Consider the following 25,991-nt stretch of genomic DNA (forward strand, 5'->3'; position numbering starts at 1 on the left):
CTGGCTTCCTGGAATATTTTCCACTGTTACACTCCACACTGCTCAGCCTGGCCTGCAGAGACCCACTTCACCTTCTCCTGGGACTACACCTGCTCCCCCAAAGCCAGAGATGGTCAACGAGGAGCACGAAGTCGCCATGCTGGGGGCGCCCCAGACCTCGGGGGCCATGACATCCACTGTGATCAACATCCGCAGTGAGACCGTCGTGCCTGACCACGTCGTCTGGTCCCTGTTCAACACCCTCTTCTTTAACCCCTGCTGCCTGGGCTTCGCGGCGTTCGCCTACTCCGTGAAGGTGGGTGGGCACGTGGGGGCTTCTCCGGAAAGTGTGAGTGGCCCGCAGAGGTCCCCCGGCCCAGACGGCCTTGGGGAGGGTGCCCTCGTGTGTGTGTGTGTGTGTGTGTGTGTGTGTGTGTGTGTGTATGAGCGCGCGCGCGCACGCACGTGTGTGTGTGTGTGTGGCCTGTGGGTGTGCAGGTCACAGTGAGGCCACATGGGGTGCTTGGGGATGGTCAGGGTCAACCTCTGTTCACGGGACTCCAAGGATGTCCCTAACGACCAATACCAGAAATTACATCCGTCCGACTCACCGTGTGGCTCCAAGGCTCCCTCAGAAAGAACAAAGGGACCCAGAAAACCCCGAGCCGCCAGCAGACGGGCCAGGCTGGGGAGCGACCGGCTCCACGACCCCTGGAGAGGCTGAGAGTCTGAGGGGAAGGAGCTCTGGCCTCGGGAGGGGGGCCCTCAGGGCACAGCCCTGCTCAGGCTCCAGGGAACAGGGAGGGGCAGGGACCGGACAGCGGAGGACCCGAGTCACACGGCACCCCTCCAGGCCGCTCACCATCTCTTCTCCCCCAGTCTAGGGACCGGAAGATGGTGGGCGACGTGATCGGGGCCCAGAGCTACGCCTCCACCGCCAAGTGCCTCAACATCTGGGCCCTGGTCTTGGGCATCTTTGTCACCATTGGATCCATTTATCTGCTGATCTTATCCGTGAACACCTACCAGAGGATGTTAGAAATCGTGCAGCACCACGGAGGCAACTAGTCAGCGGTCGGGGTGAGCGGACCGAGGCCTCGCCGTCCACCGCCGGCCCTGCGCCCGGCAGCTGCCGGCCCCGCCGCCAGGCCCCTGCTCCTTTACAGGACATACTTGTCTACAACTGAATTGAATAAAGCGTACTTACATGTGTCAATGCTGTGACGTTTCCTGGGGAGCAGACACTGCTGAGAGTCCCCAGCCCGCCCCTAGGACTGAGTCCGCCTCGCCCCCTGCCCGCCTGCTGGCAGCTCTGAGGGGGGCGCTGCACTTGGACTTCACCGGTTTCTGGCCTCCTGCTGGGAGGAGCAGCGGACCAGGGCCCTGGGAGGGTTCCCTCCTTGCCCAGCGTGCGAGCCTGACCCCAGGGCTCGCTGGTCCAGGCACCCTGGGTCCCGAGGATGAGCCTCCCGACTCCCAGCTGGCTGGGGGCTGTGGTGCTGTGCAGGAGGCCATGGGGGTCTGCGTCTGTGGGCGCCGTGGTGGAGCCCCGCGTCCCAGCCGCCGGGGACCCTCAGGCACTGGGGTGCGCCTTGGCCAGGGCCCAGGGTGCGCGGGGGGTGGTCTCGGCCCCAAGCAGGCAGAGGGTGCTGCCGCAGGTGTTCCCGTGTATGAGGCCCCTGAGGCGTGGGAGGGAGATGCACCTGGGTTTGACCCCATGCCCTGTGGGCACCGTGGAGAGGCTGGAGAAGTCTGGGTGCTCACGGGCTGGTGCGGGGCAGGTGAACCCGTCTCCACGTGAGCCCAGTTTCTGTAGTGCGGTGGTCGTCACGTTCACCTCACACGTGAGCCCTGGCCTTCGGGGACCCGGGCTCAGCCGGGTTCCAGCAGTGGGCCCAGGGGGGTCCTGCTGGCTGCGGTCTGCAGTCGGCAGCTCTTCGTGCAGGTTTCAGTGTTGTGGCCACCAGTCCCCGAAAGACACACAGACCACTAGAACTCAGTGAGTTACAGGAAACACAGTCTTTATTCAGCCCGCTGGGTCTGCCGGGGGTACGCAGACCCCAGATTAAGCAGCCCCAGAAAGGTACAGGGTTTTTAAGCTCAAATCCCATTCTTCATTCTGTCTAAACACAAAGGTCTATTTTTCTTCTACTCATTACATGTCGACCCACAGGTCGGTGTGCAAGCCGGGGTACAGAAGCAGAGTTTATTGTTAGAATGTTATGCTCCTATAATTAAAAGCCTATGTTCCCATGGCGATAGTCAAACAGTAATTTCCTGCAAGTAATAAATTTCTAGCAGTCATTTTTCAGCCACCACATTCCCCACTGGCCTTAGCAGACAGTCAAATCTTTGATTCTTCATGTGGAATTTGCTCACAGCCTCTATTTTGTAATACTAGAAGTCTAACAGAAGTAAGTCTCTTCCTTACATATGCAAACAAGAAATTAAGAAAACATGGCCGAAAGTCAACAAGAGGAGGAAGTTGATTCAAGGTCCAGCTACAGCAGATAGAAGGGTTGTTAGCCATGGTGACCAACTGAACATCCTATGAAACCAGTTATTTGATTCTAGTCTCTGTCTTTCCCTGGCATCTAAATTTCTTTGTACTCGTCGTAAGCTCTCTCTAATTACTCCAGAGTTATTGGCATAGAAGCAACAGGGTTCACCGAGAGCCATATGTAATCCGTCTTGTTCTAAGAATAATACATTTAAACTTCTTCTGTTCTGAAGGACTACTTCTGCTGGGGAATCGGCTTGAAGTTCTAGCCGGCTAATGGTGTCTTTTAAGGTCCGGACATCCTTATCTATGTGCATTCCAATCTCACGTAAGTCATTTTCTCCCTTGATAAGGGCAGTGGCGCCTACAGCCCCGAGCCTGCTAGTCCGAGTCCCACAAGAAGGGGGACTGAGACTGGTACGGCCCGTTCCTGTGGCCTGTCCTGGTGGAGGAAGTGGAGTCTGCCTTCCGGCCCATTGTAAAGGGGCACTTGGGGGAGCACAAAGACCGGGATACAAACATCAGCCTCCCCTGAGTCAAAAAGGACAGATGCAGCACAGTGAGCGAGCCCGCCGTCTCGTGCCAGCCTCATAGTCTTTACCCCCTGAGGGAGGCACTTCGATAGCACGACTACAGCCACCGAAGTGGGGTGACTGTGCCAACAGCTTGGAAAAGTTCTTTGAAATCGGGCAGGTTCCTTTTCCCCGTATGTCTCCTAAGGTGAGTCGAGGAGTTTCCCATTCACGGCCTTGTGCACTGCTGAGCTCAGTGAGGTTTAGGGGAGTTCCTGCCCCGACATAATAAGGGGGTGTTGGGTTTAGGCACAACCAGCAATCCTGTCCTACGTCTGGAGCGGTCTTATTTAAGACCTTGAGTATTATCGTTAGCCAAGTTATTAATGCCCCTTCTGGTTCTGCTTGTGGCTGGTCGAATGCCTGGGCTAGAGAGGAAGAAAGGAAGAAACAGAGGGTTAGCCGTACGTACGTACGCTTGAGTCTCAGTCTCAAGGGCCCGTCTTCCTGAGCTGTCCACTCTCGTGCCGCCCTCGCGCGGGAGCGATGAATCCACGACGGGATGCCGTCGACTTCAACTGCAGCGGGCGTCGTCTGGTAGACAGTGACGGGTCCTTTCCGCTTGGGTCCTAGTCCTTTGGAAGTGAACTTCCAGATGCACACAGTGTCCCCAGGCTGAAACCGATGGGGAAGTCTGTCCCCCGGGGCTGAGTGGACAGCACGAACCCGGGACCAAATCTCCTTCTGCACACTTCGAAGGGCCTGTAAAGACTCAGTGAGACAAGGTTATGCAGTTCTGCCTTTTTCTCATCTTCTGTTCTAGGTACTAAAGGTGGGGGTCTTCCAAGGAAAATTTCAAATGGGGTGCATCCATTAACACATGGAGCACACCTGGCTCGGAGAAGAGCAAAAGGGAGAAGTTCTTCCCAGGTCCCGCCAGGTTCTAATCCTAACTTGACTAACGTCTCTTTTAGGGTCCGATTCATTCATTCTACTTGGCCCAAACTTTGAGGCCGGTAGGGCAGTGGAGTGTCTAAACTTAAGTAGCTAGCCAATTGCTGTGGTACCTTTGCTATGAAGGCTGGCCTGTCATCCGACCCTAAAGTTCCAGGAAGACCAAATCGAGGGAGGATTTCTTAGTAACTACTGAGGCAGCCTCTTTCCGGGTAGGGAAGGCCTCCACCCATCCTGAAAAGGTGTCTGTAAACAAGTAAATATTTGTAACCTCCCACAGTCGGGGTTACCTCAGTGAAATCGACTTCCCAGTGGTTCCCCGGATAAGGTCCTCCTTCCCTATGCCTAGGTTCCTCTATCTTCCCCTTCTTTTGATGAACGTGGGCGCAAGCCGGGCATCTCCTCCGTGGTTCTTCTCCCTTCCAAGCAGTGAAATTGAGGGTCTAAAGCTTGGAGCATCTTCGTCCGCCCTAGGTGCGCGGCCTGGTGTAGCTGGTGGAGGAGAGTCCTTCCAAGGGCCCGTGAGGGCCCGATTGTTTTTTATCTGGCGTCGGCCACCACTCCTGTTGGCTCCCTTATCTTGAAAATATGTGTCCTCTTCCGCCACATAGGACAGAGTCGGAGGCAGTTCTGGGTAAGGGACAACAGTCAGTAGATGTGGCCGCTGTTCTTGCCTCTGCGTCGGCTCATAGGTTTCCCTCAGCCTCAGGATCATTCCCTCCTTGATGCCCATTACAAAGAACACTAGCCAGAGCCTCAGGCATCCGTGTGGCTGCAAGTAAGGCTAGGATCTCCCCCTTGTCCTTGATGTCCTGCCCAGCCGAAGTCGGAAGCCCGCTTTCCTTGCAGGTGGCTCCGTGTCCACGTGCAGTGGCAAAGGCGCGTCGGCCGTCAGTGTGTGTCGTGACCGCCTTATCCTTTCCCCATCTCAGTGCCTCAGTGAGGGCGACGAGTTCCGCCTTTTGAGCGGAAGTCCCGTGGGGAAGAGGCTGAGACCAGATGGTGCCAGTCAGAGTTACGACCCCTGCCCCGGCATACCTCCTTCCTTCTCGCATGAAGCCGCTCCCGTCCGTGAACAGAACTTCGTCGGCCTCGGGCAGAGGGGAGTCTTTGAGGTCTGGCCACGAGGAACACACAGCCTCAGTGAAATCCGTGCAGTCGTGAATGGGGGTCTCGGGGTCCGGGTCTGGCAACAGATTGGCTGGGGCGATGACAGCAGCTTTGGATTTTAGCTATACATTTGGGGTCATCCAGTGCCTCCCTGTTGTTGAACATGTTCTGGGCTATCTTGACAAGTTGAGACAGGTTCATCCCAGCAAAACCTTCTAATTTGTGTAATTTACGCTGGATATCAGAGGCTGCCTGAGTAGCAAGGCTATGTTAATTGCCTGCTGGTTCTCGGGGGCCTCAGGATCAAAGCGGGTGTATGCCCCGTGTTCAAGAAACACTCCAGGGGATTCCTGAGGCCCCTGTATAACCTCAGTTGCCTTAGAAAGGTTGGTTGGCTGGCGAGCAGCCATCCTAATTCCCCCAATTAGGATCTGGTGGTACCGATCTAATGCCATCCTCCCCGCCTGAGAATCGTGTCCCCGGCCTGCGCGGGTGGAGGGAAATCCCTGCTTGGTCTGTCCCCCCCCCCCCCCCGCTTCCTCACTCTCCTCCCTCCTGCAGTTGTCTTTTGTGTCTCAGTCTGAATGCATCCGAGTTATTCTGAGGTCAAGGGGGTAACTAAAAGCCGTTGGTACTCGTCCCAGGTGGGGCAGTGAGTCTGAGAGACACTTCCTAAGAGTCCCATTAATGCCTGGGGTTTCTCAGAGAAAGGCGGATTCTGTGCCTCCCAGTTGTACAGGTCACTAGTCGAGAAAGGCACGTAAACCATGAAGGGCCTGTCAGTGTGATAACCCTGGGGTGGCGCTTCTCACAAGGGGAGGATGGCCGGGGTGGTGGTATCGGCTGGTGCCCCACCCGGAGCGGGAGCAGGAGGCCCACAGGGGTGACCTGCCCACCTCCGAGGAGGGGAGGCGGTGCTATTGGGCCTCTGTTGTCCTGGATTATAGGGTGGGGGAAGGTCACTGTCCTCCGGTGCAGATTGGAGGACTGAGGGACTGGGCTGTCTTGGAGATTCAGTTGCTGTATGTTTCGGGGTGCCCACAACTAAAACTCACGCCCCCAGAGAAAGGGCACACCGGCGGAGCCAAGGAGGGGGTTCTGAACAAGGTTTAACCATCGATTGATGTAGGGAAACTGATCGGGGTGTCCCGGGTCTCCCGTGACAACCTTCCAAACATTCCTCACCAAACCCTTGTCAGAGGAACCCTCCGGAGGCCAGTTTACATCAAAAGACAGCCACTGGACTTCACACAATGCCCTTAGTCTGCCTGGAGAAAACTTTAAGCCATAGTCAGCTCCCTCTACAAACCCTTCTTTGAAATGTCGCAGGAGACACCCGAAGGGTGTCCTCTGTGAACTCGGGCTTCCCCTAATGCTTGCGCGGAAAACACTAGACAGATACTCAGATGAGAACGATCGCTGAGGTGCCGGTGGACCCGGAGAGGTCTGCCACCTACAGCCCAGACAAGACCAAAGACAACAGACGGAACCCGACACAGGGCACAGGAGGCGGCGTCGCGCGGCCTGGCCACGGTCTGGGAGATCTGACTGTGTCCAGTCTCCCCACGGACCCCCAACGACCGGTCAACAGAACCAGGAAGGTACCTTTTATTCAGACGCCGAGGCCTCGGAGATTCCAGATTCCCGTCGGGACCAGGAACAAAGAGCGTGTCCTGAAAGTTGTGTCCTTGGCAATGGTATTGCCCCCGTCACAGCATTCAAGGGCCCTGGAACGTCCCGGGCTGGCCACCCCTTTGAATCCGTAACAGGGGCAGCGACCGCTTCGGAGGCCGGTCTGGTCTTAGATCCCAAGGCCACTCCCTGAGATCTCGCTGGGGCCTCCAAATGTTGTAGCCACCAACCCCGAAAGACACACGGACCACTGGAACTCAGTGAGTTATAGGAAACACACTCTTTATTCAGCCAGCTGGGTCTGCCAGGGGTACGCAGACCCCAAATTAAGCCTCCCCGAAATGTAAAGATACAAGATTTTTAAGCCCCAAACTCCATTCTTCATTCTGTCTCAACACAAAGGTTTATTTTTCTTCTATTCACTACCTGTCAACCTAAGGTCGGGTGTGTAAGCCGGGGTACAGAAGCAGAAAGCTTATTGTTAGACTGTGATGTTCCCATGGGCAATAGCCAAGCAGTAATTTCCTGCCAAAAGGAAGCAGGACCATGTGGGGATACGCCCCGCCAGGACCCGCAGGGCACCGCGGGCGGATCGCCGTGGTCACGGGGTCAGGGCCCCCAGACTCCCGCAGGGGGAACAGGGGTCCAGGGAGTGCCGAGGCCCCAGGGAAGAGGCTGCGGAGCATTCCGGCTGGAGGAGACGGTGCACGGGCCCCGCACTGAGGACGGGCTGGGCCGGGAGCCCCTCCAGTGAGGGATACGGGAGGGGGCGGGGAGGGAAGCCGACCGAGACCGGATCTGGGCGCAGGGCAGGGCGGCCCTGGGGCCCAGTGTGTGTGGCCCCCGGACCCAGGGCGCGGGCTGCCCCCAGGATGCCGACAGTGAGCTGGCCCCGCTCTCAGGCCCCGGGAGGCCCCAGCCAGGCTCTGGGGCAAAGCGCACGGCCTCACCTGGCAGCCGCAGGTCCCTGGCCCGTGGCCCAGGCTACACGCGGGAAGGGTCACGTCACAGCCCAGGGACCCAGGCAGGGTCTTGGGGCCAGCAGCAGACTGCCAGTCCCTCCCCCTGGGAGAAGTCAGTTGGTGGTAGTGCGGCTCCAGGCGGTGACACGGCCCTGGACAGTAGGGCCTGCGGTGTGTCCATTCAGCAGGGACATGCAGGACATGGAAGCGCACAGGGCCTACGGCCACAGCCACCCTCCACAACCGTCCCCTTGCCTGAGCCGGAATGGTCAGGGAGCAGGCCACCCTGCCCCAGGTCCGCCGTGGCATCACATGAGCATCACAGAATTCTCACAGATGGAAGTCCACGGACTGGCCTGGCTGTCAAAAGCAACCAACGCTCCAGGAGAGTCGCCCTGAGTGAGTCGGCAAAAATAACTGACTGCAGAATCGGACCCACAAAGACAGAAGATACAGGGTTTATCCGATGAGAAATATACCGGATTAAAAAAAAATAAGTCTGCTTAATTACGTTTAAGGCAAGGAAAGAGGCTGACCAGGCGGATTTAAAAGGAAAGTGGAAAGTAAAATCCACCCGAATCGAAATTCAAATGGGCCAAACAGAAGATAAAAGCAGCTGAAGAGGGAATTCGAGAACTGGAAGGCAGACCTGAAGAAATTGCCCAGATTGCGGCACAGGGGGGAAGCATGGGAAGCCACACAGCCAGGAGTGAGCCCACCCAGCGGGGTCCAGTCGAGGTTCAGGAGCTGGTCTGAAGCCTGGTCCCGGCAGCGAGGGGCGGGGGAAAGCAGGACAAAAAAGGGGAACCATGTGTCAAAAAATAATAATAAACGGAGCCATCATTTGAAATGGAGCTGAGGCCGCCATGCGGGAGGAAGGGCCTTGCATGTTATACCTCGAACCTCTGGGATGGTAGAACAGGACAAAATAAGCCTCAGCGGGGCCTAAGCGGCCTTGAGCCGACAGGACTGTTGCTACAGATAGCAAGAAAACAGATATTACGACTACTGGACTGAAAAGTAAAAACATTGTTTATTTTCCTTTTTTAAAAAATCATAATCTTTATTACATGTATCCCTTCCGTCAATGAGGGAAGAAAACAACCACAGCCAAAATTGCCCTCCAAGTGACTCATCGTCCATCTCTGAGGACACCGATCGGAAGAGATTTTGAAGAAGTTTCAGTAAAAAAACAAGGCGTAAGTTTTTCTGTAAACATGTCAGTGAATCTATACACTAAGACCTGCTATTCAAATTATCATGTGAAACCCCTCTCAGTGCAGAGTCCTAGAAATGGCAGTCTGCCTGGCCCCACGGAGCAGCAGCCCAGGGCTGACGGGCAGCACCCAATGCCTGGGGAATTTCTGGGAAAATATTCTATACACACACCTGTGGGCCAGTCACCTGTGTCTGCCTGCCTTCCTTCCTTCCTTCCTTCCTTCCTTCCTTCCTTCCTTCCTTCCTTCCTTCCTTCTCTCTTTCTCTCTTTCTCTCTTTCTTTCTTTTTCTTTTTGAAGCATTTTACTATTGGTTTCAAGTCTACAGGACATTGGTTAGACATTTATATAGTTCCTGAAATGATCCCCCACCCCCGATTTGTCTGTTACCCATCTGGCTCTATTTCTACATGCCTCAAACGCCATCATCGAATCCCTCAGAACTCAAGACAGCTAGGTAAGAAGTCAATGCCTGGGGATTAGGAAGACTTTGCTGTCACTGTCCTCAAAATCACTGTTTTTCTGTCTCTTGAGATAATGTGACAAGGGTAGGCAGTTCCTAGATGTAGGGTCAAATGTACTCCAAACACGTGGTCATTTTCTTTGGGTCAAAGTCATGTGTGTGTGTGTTGGGGGTGGGGCGGGGGAGATGCAAATCACTTCTTTAACTTGCAGGAAAAGTCTGCTGGGGCCTTCGGGTGTTCGTACCTGCTGTGGACACTGTCGGTTCCCGTGAGGACACCCAGGCCTGCCCGCCAACACATCTCTGTTGTTCCACTTACGAGATCGTTTAGCGTGGACATACGGTTTAAAATGGGGCTTCCATTTTCAGTTAGTTTTCCTTCGACATCCTCCCCTTCCGTGCGTAGGCCGGCATTCGTTTCATCGTGCTCTAGTCCGAGGAGCACGGCGCTCTTCGAATCTGCAGCGCGATTCCCTCCTCCACCCTCCGCCGTCCTCCTCACTCCACAGGTGCCGAAGCGCCGTGGGCATCCCGTCTGGGCGCCTCCGACCCGCTCCGTCAGGGCTTCGGCGTAGCTTGTGAGTGTCCTCCTGTGGCGAGCCGCGGCTCCCTCGCTGGGCGTCAGGGCCAGGTCCCGGGGGCCGGGGGTGCCCCTGCGCAGGGGACGCGGCGCTCCGGGCCCTTACGGGGCCGCGTCAGGGCCGCTTCGTGCTTCCCACGCAGAGGTTCCTGCCATTTCCTCTCGCGTGCCGTTTGTGGGATGTTGTTTTCCGCCGCCGGGTGACACAGATGTGTACCCTGATAACTTCCTGTTGCGGCCGTGGTGGGGCAGACGGGACAGGGGCAGACAGCCTGTAGCTCTGCCCAGCGCCGGCGGGTGCAGGGGTGACTGAGGCCGTGCCCACGCTCGGCGGTCACCGAGCCTCCCAGGAACCCAGGCGGACGGGGCAGCTGGCCCGGCTTGGGGCTTGTTGTCACAGGCGCCTGGCAGGATGTCCGGTGCTTGGAGCAACAAGGACATCGGAAGCGGATGTGGACTTGCACACAAGGACACGCTGCAGGGAGGCCGCACACGCCTACCGATCCCGCGACTTCTTACTCTAGGGACTAGAAAAAGCTACTTAAGACGAAGTAGCTGAGAACAGGGAGGTGGCTCTGAGGCTGAACCTGGCAGTTGGCTGTAGCTTGGGTCTGCTGACCTGAGAGTAACTATTGTTAAATTACAAAGCCAGCGACGTCGTGAAACTTAATAAAAGGCCGTGGAGACGGGTTGCGCGGCTCGCATTGTCCAGCCTCCGCGCCTTTGTCCGTGTAAGCCACACGCGTCCAGGCTCCGACTCTTCTTCCAAGCCGTCTCCGCAGCAGAGCTCGACCGGGAGGCTGCAGAGGCCGCTGTGTGACGACGGCGCCCGTCTGGGGAGACTTTTCCGTCCGGGACTAGGAGAAGCGAGACGCGGTTGTCTCCTCCACCCTCACTGTCCCGTGGGAGGCGGCGGCAGCTCCCGGGCCAGTCCCAGGCGCCAGCTGATGGCCAGTCTTTCTGTCGCACTCTCCTTGGCATGGACCGCCGTGTCTGCCCACGTGAGGTCAGCCCCGGCCTGCTGCTCAAAGCAAAGCGCGGTCCGCCCTGGGTTCTGGGAGCGGGGGCTGCGGGCGAGCGGGGTCCTCCGTTTGGAACCAGGGTCACTCTGCCATGGCATCTGTACCATCAGAACTGCCTTCCTTCTAGCGACGTCACTGTCCCCCTCTTCTCGGAAATGGCCCTCGCCGGTGTCTCCTTATCGGGACACTATTTGGGCTTCTGCCTGGAGTGGCGTGTCCCCAACAGTGACTCTTACGGATCTCTGATCCTCGCTGCTCCCTGTCACGTTGGAAGGCCTTTCTTTGTTAGTTACCCCAGGCAAGGGAGGCCCCTAGGCACAGCACCGGGTCCCACGGGGGCTCTGGAGCGTGGCGGCCACCACAAGCCCATCCAGCCACGGCTGGTCAGGGTGGCCCTGGGCTCGGAGCCCCGCCGCGGAGCTGCTCCCCTTGCGGGAGAAGTCCCTGGAGGGCCCCCGGGGGATCTGGGGGGAGCCCCCACAGTCAAGGGGAGGGGAATGGGCAGTGATCACGAGACCCTCAGAGCTGAAATGAAACATTCACAGACGCGAGTCCTGGGCAAGGAGGGTCGCCTAGGCGACGAACAGATCCACGCGGAGACGCGTCGGAGCCAGGCGGCCGACCGGCAAGGACGAAGGGCGGGTGTGCCTGTGCCTGAGGCCCGGTGGCCACCACGTCCTCCCAGGACGGACGGCAGGGGCATGTGGAGGGCGAGGCGGGCCTGTCCAGTCCCCCTGGAGGGCGTCTCAGTCCTAGGCAGGGGCCTGTCCAGTCCCCCTGGAGGGCGTCTCAGTCCTAGGCAGGGGCCTGTCCAGTCCCCCTGGAGGGCGTCTCAGTCCTAGGCAGGGGCCGGGGGCCTGGGAGCTGCGAGGGCCGTGTGGGAGCGACAGGGTCACACTGGGAGACGCGGACGCTCAGGACGCGTGGGGCTCGGAGCTCCAGCGGGACTCGGTCTCCCGCGGCCCCGTTCACTGCGTGGGACAGCGCTCGGGCCGCACGCGGGAGCGCACGCGCCGGCTCGGTGCGGGCGAGGGCGCCCGACGGGCCGGCAGGGCCTCCGGCGGCGCCAGGCCCGAGCCCTGCGGGCGGGACAAGCGCCCTAGTGCCGCCGCCCGGGCCTGGCGCGGCGGGCAGCAGGGGGCATTCTCGGGCCTGCGAGCCGCGGCCCGAGCCTGGAAGACGCTCGAGGTCGACGGGGCCCCGAGAAGGTGGCGGTGGCCCGGGCACCGCAGGGGCCGCGTGGCCGTCGTGGGCGTTGCTCCGCCGCGGGCGCGGGGCGCGGGGCGCGGGGCTGGAGCCACCGCGGCGCGGGCTCGGCCTGGACCCCGCGGCCACAAGGCCCCCCTGGCGCGCGTCCCCGCGCGGACCTCCTGCGGCCGCTCCCGCCCCTGCTGCTCCCCGTGAGCACCCGAACCGCCTGGAAGACGCCTGAGGACAGACGTGGGGGCCCCAGCTGGGGGTCAGGTGGCCGGGTCTGAGGCGGGGACCCAGGAGCTGTGACAAGATCCCGGCCTGTGGCGATGCTGCTGGCCACAGGCCCCCTTGTGACCACCTCTTCTCTGTAAAAATTAAGAGTTAAAATTGAAAAATTTAAGACAAAGTCAATGCGTCCATAATCTGAATAGTGATGAGCTCAGCCGCTTTCCCCAGACCTGGGGGGAACCAGGTGGGCGGGCCGGGGCGGGGCCACGGGAAGTCCTGCCCAGGACAGGGTCCGTGTCCGCCCCCCCCACCCCCGTGTCCTCGGGCGCTCACTCATTTGCTGTATGCTCCTCCACTTAACCAGCTTGCAAACCCAATGGGAAAAACTTCTAAGAAATAAAACTCCCCTGGGGAGGAGGGGCTGGCGCCCGGCCGGTCGGGGCCAGGTGCATTCCCCTCCAGCCCAGCACGGGCTCAGCGACAGGCTCTGGGGAGCCGTGGCCTTGATACAGGGACGGGACAACCTGCCTGTTTGATCTGGAACGTTCCACTCCCGACTTGAATGCGCTGCTGCTTGGGCCCACCCAAAGCTCCGACCTGGCGGGTCTGACAGAACCTGCCACGGTGGGCGGTTCTGCTACCAGGCTACCTGGTGGCCCACTGCTGTGGCGCGATCAAATTTAAGACCCACGGAGCCAATCGAGATTAATTATGAGCCTTTATTAGCCGGCCAGCAACTGCCTCTCCCCACTAGAGAATCAGCCCCGAGCCTCCAGAAGGAATAGCTTAAAAAGCCCCAAAACCCCCTCCAGCAAGCAAGCAGGTTTCCAGAAGCAGAGGCTGGCCATTAACATACCTTTACACAGGATAACGACACCCTTAACATTAGCATATCTTTGCACAGAACATCTCCTAGGACTAAACCCTGTTCGACATTAAACAATGGAAGCAGAAGTTGGCCATTTGAAAAATTTCCACCCTTAACACCACGTCCATCTTTAGAGATAAGAAAGATGGCCTTCAGCAGACCACGGTGCACACGCCCCAGCCCCAAGGCCAGGTGCATCTGCCCGCCGGGGCGAAGTCTCAGAGGGTTGGCAGGGCCAGCACTCCTCGCCTGCTAGGCTGTGGCGTGGCGCTAATTTCTGTTGTGTGCCCGGGATCGGATGTCATTCTCATCTCTGCCAGGCCAGGGCTGGTGGAAGGGAGCCATTCCGGCCATCTGCACCTGGCCGGCCCGCCCAGAAGGCCAGCCGCTGCCCATGGGGACGTGCCCCGCCCTCAGCCCGTCCCCACAGCAGCCAGGGAGAGGACCTGCTCGCTGGACTGAGTGAGGCTCCACTGTCCTCGCACAGATGATCGCTTTCTGCTGTTTTTGTCCCCTGTCGTTTTTTTTGTCATTCTTTCCTTCCATTTGGTTTTCACACTTTCACCTGGCGTGTACTTACACTGATACACGCAAGTCTCAGCTGTCAATTTGCAAAAGCGCCAGCACCCACGCGGCCCACGCGCTCGTCCGGACGTGGAATCGCGGTGTGGGAGCGTGAGACTCGACCTTTCCGTTACCGGGAGTGTGTGTGCCAGTCGTGGCACAAAGCCATGATCACCGCTGAGAAAAATGGCGGGAAGGGAACTCCGAAAGCCCCCCCTACACAGAAGCAGCGAACAAACCAGCAGCAACGATCAGTCGACATGTTCAGACTCTGCAGAGTATGAGACAGCTGAAAGCCGAGGGGTCGCCACGGAACCCTGGGCCGCAGCGCGCGGCCGGGGGAGACTGGCAGGCCCTGCGCAGGCGGGGCCTGGGCTGGGGAGAGAGAGGGCCAACTCCCGCCGGGGCGCCCTCCCGAGGGCCCCCACAGGCCCTGAGTGATGTGAGAGCGGATTCGAGTGATGGGGACAGGAAACTTACCCTTAGACCACAGCCCCTCCCCCATGCAACCTGACACTCATTGGTTTTTTCCACCCTCCTTGTCCCCAGCCTAATCACCAATTTTCAAAACACTGGGAAACAGGAAGTTCAGAGACGTCAAAACCAACCCCGACGGGGAGGGGCCCTGAGCACCTTCCGGGCATCAGCCCCACACTGCTCAGCCTGGCCTGCAGAGACCCACTGCACCTTCTCCTGGGACCGCACTTGCTCCCCCAAAGCCAGAGATGATCAACGAGGAGCACGAAGTCGCCATGCTGGGGGCGCCCCAGACCTCGGGGGCCGTGACGTCCACCGTGATCAACATCCGCGAGGAGACCGTCGTGCCCGACCACGTCGTCTGGTCCCTGTTCAACACCCTCTTCTTTAACCCCTGCTGCCTGGGCTTCGTGGCGTTCGCCTACTCCGTGAAGGTGGGTGGGCGCGTCGGGGCTTCTCCGGAAAGTGCGAGTGGCCCGCAGAGGTGCCCCGGCCCAGACGGCCTTGGGGAGGGCGCCCTCGGGTGCGCACGCACGTGTGTGTGTGGCCTGTGGGTGTGCAGGTCACAGTGAGGCCACATGGGGTGCTTGTGGATTGCCAGGGTCTCCAAGTATCTCCCTACCGACCAATATCAGAAATTACATCCTTCAGACTCAACCGTGTGGCTCCAAGGCTCTCTCAGGAAGAACAAAGGGACCCAGAAAACCCCGAGCCGCCAGCAGACGGGCCAGGCTGGGGAGCGACCGGCTCCACGACCCCTGGAGAGGCTGAGAGTCTGAGGGGAAGGAGCTCGGGCCCCGGGGGGGGGGGGGGGCCTCAGGGCACAGCCCTGCTCAGGCTCCAGGGAACAGGGAGGGGCAGGGGCCAGCCAGGGAGGACCCGAGTCACACGGCACCCCTCCAGGCCGCTCACCATCTCTTCTCCCCCAGTCTAGGGACCGGAAGATGGTGGGCGACATGATCGGGGCCAAGAGCTACGCCTCCACCGCCAAGTGCCTCAACATCTGGGCCCTGATCTTGGGCATCTTTGTCACCATTGGATCCATTTATCTGCTGATCTTATCCGTGAACACCTACCAGACGATGTTAGAAATCATGCAGCACCGCGGAGGCAACTAGTCAGCGGTCGGGGCGAGCGGACCGAGGCCTCGCCGTCCACCGCCGGCCCTGCGCCCGGCAGCTGCCGGCCCCGCCGCCAGGCCCCTGCTCCTTTACAGGACATACTTGTCTACAACTGAATTGAATAAAGCGTACTTACATGTGTCAATGCTGTGACGTTTCCTGGGGAGCAGACACTGCTGAGAGTCCCCAGCCCGCCCCTAGGACTGAGTCCGCCTCGCCCCCTGCCCGCCTGCTGGCAGCTCTGAGGGGGGCGCTGCACTTGGACTTCACCGGTTTCTGGCCTCCTGCTGGGAGGAGCAGCGGACCAGGGTCCTGGGAGGGTTCCCTCCTTGCCCAGCGTGCGAGCCTGACCCCAGGGCTCGCTGGTCCAGGCACCCTGGGTCCCGAGGATGAGCCTCCCGACTCCCAGCTGGCTGGGGGCTGTGGTGCTGTGCAGGAGGCCATGGGGGTCTGCGTCTGTGGGCGCCGTGGTGGAGCCCCGCGTCCCAGCCGCCGGGGACCCTCAGGCACTGGGGTGCGCCTTGGCCAGGGCCCAGGGTGCGCGGGGCGTGGTCTCGGCCCCAAGCAGGCAGAGGGTGCTGCCGCAGGTGTTCCCGTGTATGAGGCCCCTGAGGCGTGGGAGGGAGATGCACCTGGGTTTGACCCCATGCCCTGTGGGCACCGTGGAGAGGCTGGAGAAGTCTGGGTGCTCACGGGCTGGTGCGGGGCAGGTGAACCCGTCTCCACGTGAGCCCAGTTTCCGTAGTGCGGTGGTCGTCACGTTCGCCTCTCACGTGAGCCCTGGCCTTCGGGGACCCGGGCTCAGCCGGGTTCCAGCGGTGGGCCCGGGGGGGTCCTGCTGGCTGTGGTCTGCAGTCGGCAGCTCTTCGTGCAGCGGCTCCGTCCTGGCTCCCCTGAGGGGCTGGCCGCCTGTACCCCACAGCTGCTTCTGTCTGCTCCTGCAGCACCCCAGTCCTGGGCTGGTCAGTGGTTGTGCTTTATCTGGCACGAGGTCACCACCTCTCCTGGAGGGGTGGGGGGCGAGTCCCACTTGAGAGCAGAGGAAGGGACATGCCTGGGCTGAAGGTCCCAGAGGGGAGGCCGGAGGGATTTCTGTGTTTCAGGGCTGGGCCAGATGTGAGGGGTGCTGGACCTATGCTCTGGGGGTGCTGAGGCTGTGGTTTCGCAGCGCCTAGTGCAGGCCACGCTGAAGCTGAGACAGCACTGCACCCAGCAGGGCCCTGGGGTGGCACTGCCAACTCCGTCTGGCCAGAAGGAAGGGGCTCTCCGGGGCGTCTGCAGCCCCTGTGCACCCCCGCGCAGGGGGCGCCCGGGAAGCGCGTGCGGCCTGGGGCTCCTGAGGGCGAGCGCCCGCCCGGCGTGCCCGCGAGGAGCTTCCCCGGCGGGCTGAGCGGCGCCGCCGCCCCCAGGGCCCGCGCCGCGGGCGGGGCGCGCTCGCCCCGCTCTCATTTGTCGCTATATTTAGCGGGCGGCGCCGGGCCGGCGGCTATAAGCGGCCGCGGCGCGCACCCCGGGGCGCGCGGCGAGCGAGGCGGCGACGGCGCTGGAACCCATGGACACCGCGTACCCCCGCCAGGACCCCCGGGCCCCGGCGCCCCGCGAGGCGGACGGCGGCGCGCACACCGCCCTGACGCTGGCGGCGCCGCGGCCCGCGCCGCGCGACCACCTCCTCTGGTCGGTGTTCAGCACCCTCTACCTGAACCTGTGCTGCCTGGGCTTCCTGGCGCTGGCCTACTCCATCAAGGTGGGCGCGCGCTCCCCCTCGGCGCGCCGGGGCTCGGGTCGCGCTCCCCCCGCCCACCCCACCGGGCGCTTTGCCGCCCTGGCGTCGCCTGTGCCGCGGAGCCTCAGCGCCCTGCCGGGCTCCCCAGCCACCCAGGGTCCTCGGAGGCCGGTGCTGGCCTGGCCACCGGACCCCCGGCGGGAGCGCAGCAGGCAGGGGCCCCTCGTGCCCCATTTTAGGCGGGGGTCCCTCGTGCCCCACCCCGCCAGGGCCGAGCAGTCGGGGGCAGTGAAGGGGAGGCGGGCCCCGGGTGTGCCCCCCGCAGGCCGCATCCCTCCATCCAGATGTTGGGTTCAGCACTGGGCCCCCCAGAGTGTGAGCCAGGGGCTTCCTGGGGTGGGGCTGCGGGCCCCCTGGCCCTGGCACAGGTGGACACCTGGCCCTGCTGCCGCCCGCAGGCCCGGGACCAGAAGGTGGCCGGGGACCTGGCAGAGGCCCAGCGCTTAGGCTCCAAAGCCAAGTGCTACAACATCCTGGCGGCTATGTGGGCCCTGGTGCCGCCCCTGCTGCTGCTGGCGCTGGTGGTGACGGGCGCCCTGCACCTGTCCCGGCTGGCCAAGGACTCCGCCGCCTTCTTCAGCACCAAGTTCGACGACGCAGACTATGACTGAGAGGCTGAGCCCGACCCAGTCCTGACCCGGGGACCCCGAGGCCAGGACGCCAGCCCCCGACGTGCAGCGGGGGGCTCCACCCGGACCTGCGGGAACCCTGGCTGCATGGCAGGGCCCGATGCCCACCCCCAGCCTCAGGCTGGGCACCTGATGCCAGCCCCGAGGATCCCCCTTGTGGATCCCAGACGCCTCCTCTAACCTCGATGGTCCCTGGTCCCCCCTCCCCACTCACCAGGCTCAGCCTAGGTCCCACAATTAAAAGTGCCTGGTCCCCAAAGTGTGTCCTGGGTCTCTGTGTCCTGGTCCCTGAAGTGTGTCCTGGGGGGAGGATGTCTTCCTGAGGGGAGCTACCTAGGGATGCCCACCGCCAAGTCGCCCAGATGGCCCCGGCACCGCTGGTGGGACCCCGTCCTGAATGGTCTTCTTCGGGCCGTGCTCCGTCTGTCCCCAGCACGGAGGCGCCTGAGTACTTCAGAATCAAGTTTGAGAACTCAGGCTTTGATCGCTGCGGGGGCCGTGGTTTAGTGGTGCGTCTCCGGGGTCCGTGGCGTCCACTGACCCCACGTGTGCCTGTTCCCGAGGCCGCGTGCGCACACGTCTGCGTGCGAGGTCGCTGGGCGTCCCTGGCCGGGCGATCTCGTCCCGCATGTTCCTGTCTGTGGCTCAGGCGCGTATCGATCGCCTTCTTTGGGTCACTCTGTTGGTCCCCTGACCCCGTATCCTTTTAGTTCTGAGACATCTCAGTCCCTGCAGCGGGTCAGCAGGGCTGGACACAAAGACACGCGAGCACGCAGGCTCGGAGAGCCGTGACCCAAGCACGCGCACCTCGCACACTCACACGGGACCGCGAGCCCCTCCCAGCCAGTGGGGCGGGGCTGCGGGTCCAGGGCGTTTCTGAGCAGCTGGATGCGTCTCTCTATTATTCCACCTCCGGAACCCGCGGCCCGACAGAGGCGGGCCTGGGAACACATGCGCAGGCCCTGTGTGGCGAGGGGCGAGGTCCCCTCGCTGCGCTGTGGCCAGGCCAATGACAGGGCCGGCTAATTGCAGGGGCCTTAACCACAGGGCGGCTCGGTGTTAGGAGCACTCCACCCAGGGGCCCGTCTGTCCCCAGGGAGCCCCCTTTGCCTGGCCCCTCTGCCTGGGCTGGGGATGGAGGTCTCTGTGTGACTGCTGTATTTGGAGCCCCCAAAGTGCCCTCCCCGACAGCTGGCTCAGCCAACTTCACTGTGTGCCAGCGCAGATGGCGCCTTGGCCACCGGCCCCACGATGAGGAGCGTCTGCTGCTCCGAGCCGGCCTCTGGCGGCAGAGGCATGTGCCGGCTGGGGCCTGGGGATGGGGACGGGGCCCTGGCCCAGGCTGGGCACGGGTCCCGTGTTGGACCAAGGACAAGGGCAGAGTGCCAGGGCTGGGACCAGGGTGGAGGACACATGCCAGCCCTGAGCTCCAGGCTTGGCCCCAAAGGGACCGACCCGCGCTGAGTACGCAGGCCTGTGTGTGTTTGACTGCGTGATCCCAAGCACCGGACGGCCTGCCGGTCGTGACGGGGCAAAGACGATTGATTAGCCCAGGTGCTGGGGTCAGAGCGCGCCGTCCAGCCAGGCGGTGGGAAGGTCACCAGCAGCCCTCCCTGCCTCCGGCCGTCTCGTGGACAGGCGGAGGGGCCTCGACCGAGTTCAAGCCATTGGCTACCAGGGCCCCTGAGCAGCCACGCCGGCGCGCACACGCGGCCACTGGCCGGTCCGCTCAGAGGGTCCCCGCCCCGCGCACACGCGTGGCATGCACCACAGCCGACGTCCCGCGGCGTCAGTCCTGCAGGTGCGGGGCCCCTCCCGCCCGGCTGTGTCCCCGCCTGCTGGGCCTGGGCCACACGGCCAGCCGAGGTCCTCAGGGCGCTGGTGCCGACGGGTGTGCAACTGGGCCACGCTCCGTCCACGTGCTGCCCCCACCCCCGCGCGCACAGACACCCCCCTCCCTCTCCCTCCCGAGGTGGCGTCCACGGGTCCTGGGACTAACTCTGCAGGAGACAGAGAACAGCAGTTCGCCAGGGGACAGAGGCGGGGCGCTGACCACAGGACCCACCTACTGCTCTACTGAGCGAGTGGCCACCTGACCCCTGACCCACAGGCAAGCCCACATTCGAAGGAGAGCTCACCGGCTCCGCACACCGGCTCTTCCCGCACTTTAATGCCTTGGGCGGACTGGTGTCGCAGGCCAGCCTCACCGCAATCCGGGTGGTGGGCGCTGTGCCCCCTCCTTCTTGCGATTCCCCGAGGACCCAAGTTGGATGTGCCAAGGGAGAGGCTGAGGCCCCAGGAGGGGAATCTGGGCAGAGCATCCAGCCAAGGGCAGCCCGGCCAGGACAGAGGGGACCAGGGCCGGGGCTTGCTCTGCACCCCACCCGGCTGTGGAAAGGTGTGACGGGCTGTCTGACCTTAGCAAAGCGGCTCAGAGGCCAGAGGAGCCAAAACCTGTAAGCGCCGAGTCCCCATGCCGGCCGAGGGCACCTGGACGCACCTCGCCTGCCCTCCGCGACGCGGGCTGGGCGCGCTCCTGTGCTGGGCTGTGACCGTGAGTCCTGAGCAGGTCTGGGCCGAGGCCCCCTCCCCAGGGCCCTGCCCCGTTGTCCCCTGGCAGGAGCTGAGCCCGCCTCCGCCTCCTCAGCAGAGCTGTCTGCCTGGCGAAGGGACAGGCGCAGGCGTCGGCCCAGAGGGCCGGGCACAGACATGGCTGGTGTGGGGTGCCATGGGGTCAAGGAGGAAAGGGGCTCAGACTTGACCCTTAGGCCAAAGGACCCAGACATTGCCTGGAGCCCACGAGCCTCGCTGCCAGGTGGGGGTGGGTGGGAGGGGACGACTGGCCAGTAGGGCGTCAAAGAGGGGTGGGTGCCGCCAGGCAGGGCCACCGCACAGGGAGTGAGGGAGGGTAGGGCCCGAGAGGCACCCCGGAAGCCACGGTGCTGGTGGTTCAGGAGCAGAGCCCCAGGCAGAGCCAGGGTGAGGGAGGCAGTGGGGCGGAGGGCCCGAGGGTGGCCCAGATGTGGTCCTGTGGGGTCTGGCAGGTGTCCAGCACCTTCGAAAGGCTCTCTCTGGAAATTCCTGGAGCAGAACGACTGTCTCTGCTTCCTACGGGAAGGACCTTTGTATCCGGCCAGCCGAGCAAGGGAAGGAAACCTCGCGTCCTGCGGGGAGGCGCATTTCGTGGGAGGCGGCACAGGCCCTGGCACAGGCCCTGGGCCCCTGGCGGGGTCTGGGGCAGTGCCCTACCTGGGGGCAGGGGGAGCCGGGCTTGTGATGGCCACAGCTCGACCTCCAGTGGGGGCGCCCAGGGCCCTGCTCGGGCCCTGACTTTGACTGTCACCGAGCCCACGGAGAAGGAGAAGTCAAGCTTGCTCCCCTGGTAGGAGATGCCGGAGATGCTCACGCCTGTGACCCCAGCAGGACACATGGGGTCAAAGGTTACGCCAGCCCCCGTGATCCTGTGGGAGGGGACAGATCTGTGAGGAAGGCCCTCAGCGGCCAGGTGACGCCCTCTGCTGGGCCCCGCACTCACCGGAACCCGGTGAACCCGAAGAGCGCCGCCTGCAGGAAGCCCCCCATGCCAGTCAGGAAGTTGACCGCCCCCGACCCATCGGAATTCTCTGTCCACACCTGCGGGGGGGCGAGGCAGTCAGTGCGGGGACCCCAGACACAGACCCTCCCGAAGCCACTGCCTCTGCTCCCAGGAGGCCCCAGATCACGAGGGAATTGCCAGGCTGTGACCCTGCTGTGGCCCAAGGCTGGGCTCCCAACCCCACAGCCCAGGGGCGTGAGGGAAGGCTGGTGAGCTGGAGGGGAGGCTGGGGCCGGGGGGAGGCTGGGGCCGGGGAGGTGGGGGCCGGGGGGAGGCTGGCCTTGAAGGGCTCCGTGATGTTGGCAAAGCTCCTTTCCAGGAGGCCCCATGCCCTGCCGGGCTCCTTCAGCTCCATCCAGCCCACGGCGAACATGCTCTGGGGCGGAGGACGCGCTGCCGTGAGGTCCGCTGCGTGCGGAAGGCGGACCGCAGCCAGCGGGGCAGGGCGGGGCCACCATGAGGACTGCCGCCCCACTCCCCAGTCTCCTCACCCAGGTCATGGCAGGGCCATGGGGGGACGTCGCAGCCTCGTAAACCTCCAGGTTTCTTCTGCGAACACGAGGACTCATGGAGAAGGGGACGGGGTACCCCAGGAGCACGACGTCTGCCTGCTTCACCTCCTCTCCTGGGGGACAGATGCTGCTGACGGGGAGTCCAGGGCTGGCACGAGGTCCTGAGAGAGGCCAGAAGGGGCCCTGGAGGGGTTCCGGGTCCACTCACCAGGCTCGTACCCATCAAACTCAGGGTGGAAGCTGTGCTTTGGGTCGAAGGGCACCTTGATCCTGTCGGCCACCTCCAGCCACTGGCTGGGGACAGGCTGGCCCAGGTCCCTGGCCAGGGCAGCAGCAAAGCGCAGGCTAGGGGCAGAGGTGGAGAGAGGCAGCTGCAGCTCCGGCACACCGGCCCCCGCGTGCTGGGGCTGGGGCGGGCTCAGGTCGGACCTGTTCCGGAGCAGGACGTTGGTGTACACGGAGTTGTCGACCCCTGAATGGTACTCGTCGGGGGGTATGACTCCTGGGCAAACAGGGCAAGAGGGTGCTTACTGCCCCCGTCCTGGCTAACATCAGGTGACAGAAATCACACGAGGCATTGAGTTGTACCTGCTCCCCCAGCTGGGGACCGTGTGCTCTTCCGCCCCATGACGACCCCATCCCTTCAACCCCCTGCCTTATGACCGTCTGCTCTGCCCCCACGACACCCGCCCCCCCACGCCCTCACCCCGCAGGTGGTACTGCTCCTCTTCTGGGCTCCACTCTACACGGCTGCACCAGAACTCGGCCACGGCACGGACCACGTCCCAGCCGCCCGCCCCCTGGAAGAGCTGCAGGTCCTGGAGGAGCAGGAGCACGGGACGGAGGCCATGGCACCGTGTTTCTAGTTCCCGCCGCCCACGGCATTTCCACGTGCTCGGAAGCGAAGGGCTGGCCCCAGCCACGACGTCCCGGCCGGGCGTGGGGCATGGCCGGAGGCACGGTGACGACTCACCTGGGTGCTGTGGTAGTACAGCTGGAAGGCCAGGAGCACTGCCCCGTTGATGTGGATTTCCTGGGCCCCGTAAATGTCCTCGGGACACACCTCCAGGCCGGAACCCGCACTCTCCCAGGCAAACTTGGCTCCCTGTGCGTTGCAGGGTGGAGCAGGCCTGAGTCCGATCTGGGGGAGGGGGCCCGCACGTGTCCCCATGCTCTCAGCCCGCAGCCTCTGTGGGGGTCTGCTGGCTCCGAGTGCCACGCGTGACCCCAGCGTGGGCCAGGTGGCCTCTGCCCGGTTTCTGTCGTGTGCTGCCCAGCACAGGGCGGTGAAGGGCCCAGTGGGTCCCGATTGTTCCCAGCTGCACGGTACGGGCTGCTGGGCCCTTGTAAGAACCCAGGACACCCCGGCAACATCCAGAGAGGGGGCCTGGGGTGAGGGGTGGCGGCCTGGGTGGGGCCTCGTGACACGGAGCCCTGTGGCGCCCTGCAGGCTGGTTGCCCAGGCGCCTCTGACCTGGTAGCCCAGCCTCCGGGCATTGTCCAGGGCCCCGGCCAGCGTCCGAATGCGGTACTCCAGGAGAGCACGGGCAGCCTCCGGGTGCCACACCAGGACATTCGGGAACATCCAGAGATCCTGCGGGCACAGCGAAGGGTCCCTTGTCCCAGCTCTCACACCCTCTCTTCCCGCCGGCCCTTCCAGGACCTTCCGCCCTGGCAGGGCCTGGGAGCCGGCACTGTGCCGTGCGGCCCACCTGGGTCTCTGGTGGGCCCTCCCCATCTGCCCAGCACACGTCCCATCCCCAGCCCAGGGCTTCACATCTCCAGCGGGCATCTGGGTCTGGCCAGGGGCTCAGGCCAGACTCTGCGTGTGGGCAGCCCGGGCCGGGAGCACGACCTAGTGGTGACCCAGCCTCCCTGAGCCCAGCCTGTGAAGTGGACCGCAGCACTGGCTTTGCTGGACCCTCCCCTGCAAGGTCACCAAGTCCCAGCTTGTGGCTCCCACACTGTCCAAGGCCTCCCCCTCCTCCCCCCACGCTCCCTCGGCAGCCACCAGGGTCTTTCTAGAACACGCATCTGTCCAGGTCGCTCCCCAGTTAAAAGGTCTCAAGGCTTTGCAGCGAGCTCCCTTTACAGCTGCTCTTCCAGCCCCCGAAGACAGCCACCCCCAGCAGAGCCGCACCCCTCCCAGCTCTGGGCCTCGGACCTTCTGGTCTCTTCAGCCCACTCGCTTCTCCATGAGACCCCTGCACACCCTTTGGCTGAGATGCTACCTCCTCTAGGAAGCCTTCTCTTGTGCTGTGGCCCCTGTGCGTCCCCAACCACGGCCCCCACCGCAGGCAGGGCAGAGGCGGCCGCCACGCCTGTGTCCTCAGCTGCAAGACCCTCTTTGCCTACGCGCCGCCCGCCTCGCGGCAGGTGCGTGCTGGGGGCGATGGTACACACCTGGTCCCAGAAGACATGGCCCCAGTAGCACTCCTCACGGCTCCCGTTGGAGAGGCCGCCGGGGCTGAGGCCGTGGCGGGCGAGCCCAGGAGCCCCGGGCGGGGGCAGGGCGCTGAGCAGGTAGTACTGCGCAGCGCGCAGGGCCTGCCGCAGGCGCAGCGGGCCCCGCACGTCCAGGCCGCAGCCGGCCCAGAGCTGCGCCCAGGCCTGGGCGTGGGCAGGGTACAGGGCGCGCTCTGCCCGCAGCCGCAGGGCCTCGCCAAGGCAGGTCCGGGCCTCGGCCTGGCTGCCGCCCACCACGGCCAGGAACTCCCAGGTGCGGACGCCCTCACCTGCCGCGAGCGTCAGGGCTGGGGGCACCGGCGTCCACAGCATGTGCACCTGCTGCTGTGGCCCCCCGGGCTGCTCGGGGGTGAGAGTGTGGCCGTGCAGGTACCTGCAGGAGCACGGCCAGTCTCAGGGGCCAGCCCCTTCCCCCGCCACCCTGCCGGCCCCGCCCTGCTCACCTGGCTCCTCGGAAGTCGGGCCCCAGCTGCAGGGCCAAGTCCGGGCTCTCTGGGGAGAAGGCCGACCTCAGCAGCACCGTGATGGGCCGGCTCCCGGCGGCCAGGCGGGTGAGGGACACGCTGCAGGCCAGGACGTGAGGCAGCGTGCGGTGGGCGTAGATGCGCTGGGAGGCCCGGAAGCCGGAGTCCTCCACGGTGTGCAGAAAGGAGCCTGCGGGCGCGGCGCCCGCTGAGCGCCCCGCTGAGCGCCCCGCGCCCGTCTGCCCCCTCAGTGAGCTGGGCCCCCCCCCCCCCCCCGAGCCCGGCTGTCCTGCCTAGGGACCTGGGCTGCCAGTCTGGGAGTCCCCGGGCCTCTCTGTGTGTCAGGCATCCTGAATTCGAGATGGGGGTTGTGGGGGCAGGAAAGGAAGTGGCTACCTGTGTTAGTGTCCAGGCCAAAGGTCTTGGTCAGCGGCTCTCCTGTCCCTGCAGGGGCCTCCAGCTGGACGTTGAGGGGACTGGGCAGAATGGCCCGGTGTGTGTCCCGTCCGGCCCCATTGTACACGCCACTCACGTGTAGTACGTTATGATAGACACGCGTGCCCAAGTATGCGTTGGTCACGGTGGCCCAGAGTCGGGGGTCACTGGGCAGAGAGTGGGCCGTGAATACGGTTGGGTCCTCAGTGGCATCTGCCATGGAAAGGCTTGCTCCAAAGGGGTGCCTGGAAAAGAGCGGGTGAAGGCCCCCGGCAGCCGGGCCTCTCCCTTCTGGCTCTGCTGCCCTAGCGGAGGGGAGGGTCGTGGGTACACCCTGGCGGCCTGGTTTTCCAGAGCCCTCACCTTCGGGCCACCCCAAAAACACCCTCTGCCCTCACAGGTGCTCACGCCGCCTAAAAATGACCTCAAGCGACACGACCGAGCCCCCCAAACTCCCGCCGGAGGGCCTCAGTCCTAACTGGGCTGCTATCTCCAAGCCACACCCCCCGGAACCCCAGACCTGGTGCTGGGAAGTGGAGAGGCGTCGGTCGGGGACGTTTGCCCCCCGGAGGCCGTGCTGGGGGCAGGGCGGGAAGTCCGAGGCGCAGCGGGGCAGCCCCGGGAGCCCTGGGCGAGCGCCAGCAGAGGGGGGCCGGCAGCCGGCGGGGGCGGGGGGCGCTCCAGGGCCAGAGGCAGAAGCGGCCGGAAGGGCCCGCAGTCCCCG

The 25,991-nt window shown here is 63.2% G+C and overlaps 5 protein-coding genes across 8 annotated transcripts; 4 read left to right on the forward strand and 1 right to left on the reverse strand.

The window, feature by feature from the left end:
• Window positions 1–1,195, forward strand: LOC107506511 (interferon-induced transmembrane protein 1-like). The gene is made up of 2 exons (XM_016137211.2): window positions 1–295; window positions 859–1,195. The coding sequence occupies exons 1-2, from the start codon at window positions 110–112 to the stop codon at window positions 1,045–1,047; spliced, it is 375 nt and encodes a 124-aa protein (XP_015992697.1). The 5' UTR covers window positions 1–109; the 3' UTR covers window positions 1,048–1,195.
• A 9,029-nt stretch (window positions 1,196–10,224) lies between these two features.
• On the forward strand, window positions 10,225–12,363 carry LOC118602983 (collagen alpha-1(I) chain-like). Its single transcript, XM_036221630.1, has 2 exons — window positions 10,225–11,687; window positions 11,774–12,363. The coding sequence occupies exons 1-2, from the start codon at window positions 10,889–10,891 to the stop codon at window positions 12,361–12,363; spliced, it is 1,389 nt and encodes a 462-aa protein (XP_036077523.1). The 5' UTR covers window positions 10,225–10,888.
• Window positions 12,364–14,392: 2,029 nt separating this feature from the next.
• LOC107506509 (interferon-induced transmembrane protein 1-like) lies at window positions 14,393–15,528 on the forward strand. 2 transcript variants are annotated; one of them, XM_036220645.1, is made up of 2 exons: window positions 14,393–14,696; window positions 14,914–15,082. In XM_036220645.1, the coding sequence occupies exons 1-2, from the start codon at window positions 14,511–14,513 to the stop codon at window positions 15,031–15,033; spliced, it is 306 nt and encodes a 101-aa protein (XP_036076538.1). In that variant the 5' UTR covers window positions 14,393–14,510; the 3' UTR covers window positions 15,034–15,082. The 2 variants fall into 2 exon arrangements, with proteins under 2 accessions (XP_036076538.1, XP_015992695.2); XM_016137209.2 differs by lacking the exon at window positions 14,914–15,082 and adding an exon at window positions 15,192–15,528 and having other exon boundaries at window positions 14,418–14,696.
• Window positions 15,529–16,935: 1,407 nt separating this feature from the next.
• On the forward strand, window positions 16,936–18,054 carry IFITM5 (interferon induced transmembrane protein 5). Its single transcript, XM_016137208.2, has 2 exons — window positions 16,936–17,127; window positions 17,565–18,054. The coding sequence occupies exons 1-2, from the start codon at window positions 16,936–16,938 to the stop codon at window positions 17,775–17,777; spliced, it is 405 nt and encodes a 134-aa protein (XP_015992694.2). The 3' UTR covers window positions 17,778–18,054.
• A 2,224-nt stretch (window positions 18,055–20,278) lies between these two features.
• PGGHG (protein-glucosylgalactosylhydroxylysine glucosidase) lies at window positions 20,279–25,908 on the reverse strand. 3 transcript variants are annotated; one of them, XM_036220639.1, is made up of 13 exons: window positions 25,229–25,908; window positions 24,812–25,022; window positions 24,306–24,741; window positions 23,377–23,496; window positions 22,876–23,007; window positions 22,609–22,720; window positions 22,332–22,404; window positions 22,111–22,247; window positions 21,882–22,015; window positions 21,671–21,766; window positions 21,331–21,428; window positions 21,045–21,256; window positions 20,280–20,959 (listed from the first exon to the last, which is right to left on the reverse strand). In XM_036220639.1, exons 1-13 carry the CDS (start codon window positions 25,485–25,487, stop codon window positions 20,904–20,906), a joined length of 2,076 nt encoding a protein of 691 aa, XP_036076532.1. In that variant the 5' UTR covers window positions 25,488–25,908; the 3' UTR covers window positions 20,280–20,903. The 3 variants fall into 3 exon arrangements, with proteins under 3 accessions (XP_036076533.1, XP_036076532.1, XP_036076531.1); XM_036220638.1 differs by having other exon boundaries at window positions 22,111–22,404; window positions 25,229–25,512; window positions 25,788–25,893; XM_036220640.1 differs by lacking the exon at window positions 21,671–21,766 and having other exon boundaries at window positions 20,279–20,959; window positions 22,111–22,404.
• Window positions 25,909–25,991: the final 83 nt, after the last annotated feature.

The sequence above is a fragment of the Rousettus aegyptiacus genome, unplaced genomic scaffold (assembly GCF_014176215.1).
Source record: "Rousettus aegyptiacus isolate mRouAeg1 unplaced genomic scaffold, mRouAeg1.p scaffold_m13_p_5, whole genome shotgun sequence".
NCBI lineage: Eukaryota > Metazoa > Chordata > Mammalia > Chiroptera > Pteropodidae > Rousettus > Rousettus aegyptiacus.